The sequence below is a fragment of the Cynocephalus volans genome, chromosome 3 (assembly GCF_027409185.1).
Source record: "Cynocephalus volans isolate mCynVol1 chromosome 3, mCynVol1.pri, whole genome shotgun sequence".
NCBI lineage: Eukaryota > Metazoa > Chordata > Mammalia > Dermoptera > Cynocephalidae > Cynocephalus > Cynocephalus volans.
In genome coordinates, this window is record NC_084462.1 from 155,556,522 (window position 1) to 155,562,521 (window position 6,000).

Sequence of the window (6,000 nt, forward strand, 5' to 3'; positions counted from 1 at the left end):
ATATTCAGACAAAGGAATAATATACAAGAGTTAAAATGAATAAACTTGGGCTAATTATATTAACATGGTTAAATCTCAAAAATCAAAAGAGGAGAGGGAAAAACAAATTGTAGAAGGATAATACAATACGGTATCATTTATCTAAGTTTAAAATATGTAAAAACACTATCGTGTGTTTTATGGATACATGCATCTGTAATAATAGTACAAAAACATACATTGAAATTAATTAAATTCAGGGTAGTGGTTAACTCTGGGGAGTGAGGGAGACAAATATGTAGAGGAAATTTCAACTGAAAAATTGGAAGCAAAATATGCCAAAACATTAAGGTTTGATAAAGCTGAGTTGTGAGTTATATTTTTCCCAATCTTTTTTTATGTTTGCAAAACTTCATAATATACTTTAAAATAGATAAAACACAAAATCCTGTTATTTTAACAGTATATAAATTAAAAGAAAAATAATAAAACAAGAGGAAAATATTATGAAGGTTGTATGCTGTGAGGATGATTCGAGAACACTGAAGATTGAGAAACAATGACTTAATACGTCTCCTGTAGACTGTAAATCTCATTAGTGCAGGAACTGTGTCTGCTCTGGTCTCTGCTATGTCTCAGACACCTAGCACCATGCCTGGCACATACTTAATAAACATTTGTTGTGTGCAATAAATCCCCACTACATTTAAAGTTCCACGAGGACAGAGGCTGTCTGTCTCAGCCACTGCTGTATCCCCAGAGTCCAGAATAGTGCCTGGCTTTCCACAAATATTTGTGGAATGAATGAAGACTTGTCAGTAGTAGCGATACAGTTCCAAGCTTCACCAGCAGGTGGCACTTGGTCCTTGGGTCTCAGTCCACAAGGCAATGGCCAGAGTGGTCAGCCTGGCCAGAAACCATTAGCCAGAATAGACCTGGGTTGAGGAAGTCAATGGACAGAATTGCCACTCAGCCCCTCTCTAGCTGACATGGAGTGCTAGGGGAACCCATTCTTTGTCAAAGCTGCAGTTGACAATCTAGGGGAGGAGCCAAACCCAGCATGTCATGTAATGTGTGCACCTGTGTACAGCAGGTGCCTGTGGGTGGCACTCAGCCCATGCCCTCACACACTTGTCCACATATACAAGCTTTTTTATAGTGACAATCTGCTTTTCTCATCGCCAGCTCATTTCACAACTTCTAATAGGCACCCTCCACTTCCCCACCTTCCCTCCACCTGCACCTAAATGCCTGCAGTATAAGCTCCTCCATGATCCAGCCCAATCTTTGTCTCCAGCCTCAGCCCCCATCACTCCCCTACACCAGGGTTGCAGTCCTGCTCCCTGGGCCAGTGCCAACAGTGAAAAGCCATTGTCCTTGAGCAGTACTACCCCTGGCATGCCACCCTCACCTCTGGGCCCCACTCCTGCCCTACTCCCCTGTTCTTCCCCACATGCTGCCCATTGAGCCCAGGGGGTTCACAAGACCTCCCTCTCCTCTGAGCTCCTCAGCCACAACAGTCCCACTCCTTCACCTGAAGTTTCCAGTACTAGAAAGCATGTTCACCAGTACATATCTGTTCATTTCTCCAAACTGAGTTTAAGTAATTTTGTTGCTCTCCCAGCAAGAACAATGCCTTGTTCTCTGGGTATCCATCCCTTTTCCCATGCTCTGCACACACGCTCTTAGGAAGCATGGATTGACTTGCACAGGTCAGCAAAGGAAAAAATTGAAACACAGCAGGTGCTCCATTAATACTTGTTGAATGATCCTATGAGCAAGTGACTTGGAAGTGCATGGGTCTACTCTCTGCCTGCTTTATTTAAGCTGGGCCTGCATGGGCAGCAGGAAGTTCATTCACTTGTTCAACAGATACTTAGCAAACCAACTCTGCACACACTGTTCTAGGCACTGGTGACACAAAAATGAACAGAACAAAGTCCCTGCTTTTGCAGCACCTGCAGTCGGACTCTGGCTGGCAGGCTAGACCATAAACACATAAACAGAAATAGAAATGTAATATGTCAAATGGAATAAGTGTTATGAAGAAACAGGAAGCAGGGTAAATGGTGAGAGAGGATGGGGAAGGAGTGGTCAGAGAAGACCTCTCTGAGCAGAGACCTGAATGAAGCAGAGAGTGAATCCTGCTGAAATATGGGAGAAGAGCTCTCCCTCCAAGGAAAACAGTGACTGCAAAGGCCATGAGGCAGAGGTCCTTGGGAGTAGAACTTGGGGTACAAGTGTCCTTCGTGCTGTTCACCAGGACTAAAGCCAACTGGTAAATTGGGCCCAGGTCAGAAAGGGCTGCCAGAGCCCTTTCCAGACTTCCCAATGGTGCCCCGATCCCGCCCCGCACTGCCCAGGACTCCAGTGCCCTCATTCCAGAGACACCTGTCATACCGGGGCAAGGCCCAGTGCGCCTGCAGCCATGATAATCCCCGATAGGGGGTGCGGACTGCTTGGGGGCCTCATGCTGCGACGGGGCTCCTAGCAGGGCAGTGGGTGGTGCCCAGGAGGAGCAAAAAAGTAAATTACACGATTGGGAGGAGGCTTAGCCCTGCAAAGCTGCAAGACGCGCTGACACCTCGACCTACCAGCGCACAGACCCAATTCTCCACGTACCCACTGTATTGCCGTCACATCCGGGGGTAGGCTTCCTGCCTAAAGTGCCTCCGAGCCCACGCCTACGTTTACCCCCAAGCCTACTCCTGCATCCAGCCCTCCACGTGCCCAGGTCGACCCATATAACTGTCCTGGCACGCTAGCTTCGCTGACAGCCCCGTTCCCAGGGATGCATCTGCCTTCACACCTTGGAGCCCCCGCACCTACCCGCTCCCTTCATGGGCTCAGCCTCCCCTGGGCCTCAAGTGCCTGGAGCGCCCACCACGCTGCCCTCTCCCGCTGCTTCTCGGATGCGGCAGCGCCGCAGGCGTCTGAGAAAGCTGGTTATCTGAGGGCGGGAGGAGGGCGGGCGAATGCAGAGACGCCTTGGGAAAGGATTTAACGTCGGGCTCAGAGCGAGCTGGTACGGAAGGGTGAGGATAGTGTCGATCTTTGACCTCAACTCTTCCAAAGCGGGTCAGATGTCCGAGCCCCGACTTCGGAACCTCGGGGCTGTTTCTCCACAGTACTGAGAACAGAGGGTCGAGGGCACAGTCTGGCGCCTTCTCCTCTCGCCTGCACACCCCTCCACTAATGAGTGCACGGGAGCCCCGGCCCTCTCCCCCCGACCCGCACCCCCTATGCTTCCCTTTCCCGTGCTCACCCCGTGAGTCGCCCTCGCGGTGCAGCCCCGGGCCGCTGCGGAGTCCCGAGGCGCGGGAGAGCCGGCGCGGCCCGGGCCCGGGGTGCGGGCTGCTGCTGGCCTAGGGGAGTGCTTCTCCGGGTCTGCGCAGGTGGCTGGACTCGGCGCGGCTGCTGCGCGCGGGGAGGCCTCCTGGCCTCCGCCTCGGCGGGCCTCCTGAGGCTCCCCCAGCCGGGCCGGGTCCGCTCCACGGGCGGCAAGCCCGGGACTCGCGCGTCCTGCTCCCGGAACAGACCGTACACCTTGGCCGCCGTCGCGGTGGGGTGACTGCCCCCAGGGCGCCGCAGCCGACTCGCGTCTCTGCCAGCTGGCTCGTATCTCCCCACGGGGTCCCTCTGGGCGTGACCTATGCCCACGAAGAGAGCCAGGGTGAGCGGCAGGAAGCCCCTCCAGAGGTTCCGCAGGTGGCGCCCCGGGCAGCGGGCGGCGGGCGGCGGCCTCATGGCGCGGGGGGCGGCCGGAGAGCGGTGCGCGCGGGGGACCGCGCGGGGATTTGGAGTCGGTGCGACCCACCGCCCGCGGACTGCTCTCCAGATCCGGTCGGGGACCCCCGAAGCAGCCGGCTGGGGGCTCAGCTCTCCGGCAGCGAGGGCTGGCGGCGTGAGCGGCCGGGGCTGCGCGCCCTGAGCCCTCGTCCGCGCCCGCTCTCCAGCCGGGCGCGCTCGGCCGCCGCACCTTCGCGCCTGTCCCCCGTCCCTGCAGCCGTCTGAGGGGGAACCGGACGCTTTTATTTTTGGAAACCTCCCCCTGCTTTTTGGTCTCTTTTATCCACACCATGCCCCCTCCTCGGAGGGACAGCTCAGCCCCCTCATTACGGGAGAGGGAGAGAGGAATTCCAGCAACACCCATTTTGGCACCGGGAAGCGAGCGGGCGGCGAGGGGGATTAACCCGTGAGGAGCTGGGGGCGGCACAGGGCTGCCCCGAGGGCTGGTAGGGCAGATGGCGCCTGCCGGCACAGGGGCACCTGAGCCACCTTTCTCTGGCCCGGGGCAAACTCGAACTGCTGACCTGTCCCGAATTTTATCTCCTGCCCCTCACCTCAGGGACAAACTCCGGTCGGACGGCCAAGGTTGCAGACTCGCAGGTCTGCAGGAAGCCGGGACTGGTACCGAGACCCGAGTGACAGGGACAAGGCACAAGGCACGGGCATCCGACCCCTTCGACTCCCGCCCGGGCCGCAGGGGTCGCCCGTCGCGGTGTCGGCTGGCGCTGGGGCAGCACCCGGGGAGCTCGCCTCCCTGGGCTGCGGGAGGACGCAGGGGAAGGGAAGGTCGCCTGGGGCGCGCCCCCTAGTGGAGCTGCCCGTCCTTGGCAATCCTGCAGTTGAGGAGACCTGACCTTGCCAGTCGCCTTGGCTCCTTGGTCTTAATCCCCTTCCTGTCGCTTCAGCGTCCGGCCTAGGCCTGGGGCGGTGATGGCGGATGCTAGAAGAGGTGTCCTCTTTTTCACAGAGCATAGACATGGAAATTCTCGAATAACATCGCACAAGGAAACAACGTGTGTCAAAGAGGGGAATGAAATCCAGGCCTCCTGCCTCTGGCTCAGAGTCCATCCCCTGGACTCCCACCCCAGCCCCTCACTCACTGAGGAATTCCCCAGAGGGGGATTCGATGGGCCTCTAATTGATCCGGTGTGTGTACTCACATCTTGTGTTGGCAGCAAGGGGGACAGAGGTACAAGAATGCGGATTGCAACCCATCTGAGAGCCCCCAGTAATCAGCTCATCATTCTCACCCATGTCCCCTGTCCTAAAGCCTAAAGGCCTGGGCAAACATGGCTGCCCCTGGTGCATTTTTACAGCCCACTGTTTCCTAGAGAGGCAGTGTGAAGGAGCAGGCAGGAGGCACCATTGACAGCTTTCCACCCCACACAAAGGACCGGCACAGGTAATACCTCATGTTGGAATAAAGCCTCAACTCCTGACCTTGGCCTACAAAGCCCCGCATGGCTAATAACCTCTCTCTAATCTATCTGGACTCTTGCTCTCCTACTCACCACGCTGCAGCTGCACTGGCCCTCTCCCTGCTCCTTGAACGAGCCATGTTCGTGCCCACTTTCCTCTTCCTGGATCTCCACTATGTTTATGTTTGTAGGACTAGTTCCTCATCCCCTCACCTCTCAGCTCAACTATCACCTGGAGTGGCCATCCCTGAAGATTCAGCCTAGAGCAGCCCTCCCACCCCACAAGTCATCTCTCTCTAACACATCACCCTGCTTTATCTTCATTGCTCTAATGACAGTTGAAATTATCTTGTTATTTATTTACTTGTGAACTGATTTTTTGAGTGGGCTGAAACTGAAGACGGACCATCAGGAAACAGCTGTATTTTTCTCTACTACTGGCTTCAACCATATTATGGTGAATTTCCCTTCCCTGACCTTAATGATATCTAGGCAGAGTGCACGGCTTGCCCATCCCTACCAGACGCAAGAACAGTTTCATTTCTATGATTAAGACCAATTTTCAGGCATTAAAAAGTTTGCTCCTGTTCAAATCAATATCTCATCCAATTTAATCAATATTACATTCAATTTAATAGCTCTCTTCTCCCTCCACAGGCTTGTCCATTGGGTGGAGATCCTGTAGTGGGGAGAGTGGGATATGGTCTGGTTTTCCCCCCTTCCTTTTGTGCCATGGCTCCTCTGTGTCAAGGCTGGGGGAGAGGAGTTAGAGAAAAAGTAGCAGTCTTATGTGACTCATACCTGTGGTTCGCAG

The 6,000-nt window shown here is 54.8% G+C and overlaps 1 protein-coding gene across 1 annotated transcript in view; it reads right to left on the minus strand.

The window, feature by feature from the left end:
• The window catches only part of LTBP2 (latent transforming growth factor beta binding protein 2), a 98,303-nt gene extending 94,577 nt beyond the window's left edge, over positions 1-3,726 (minus strand). Inside the window, exon 1 of the mRNA XM_063092317.1 lies at positions 3,245-3,726. Coding sequence (XP_062948387.1) covers positions 3,245-3,726 — 482 coding nt within the window. The remainder of the gene's footprint in view (positions 1-3,244) is intronic.
• Positions 3,727-6,000: the final 2,274 nt, after the last annotated feature.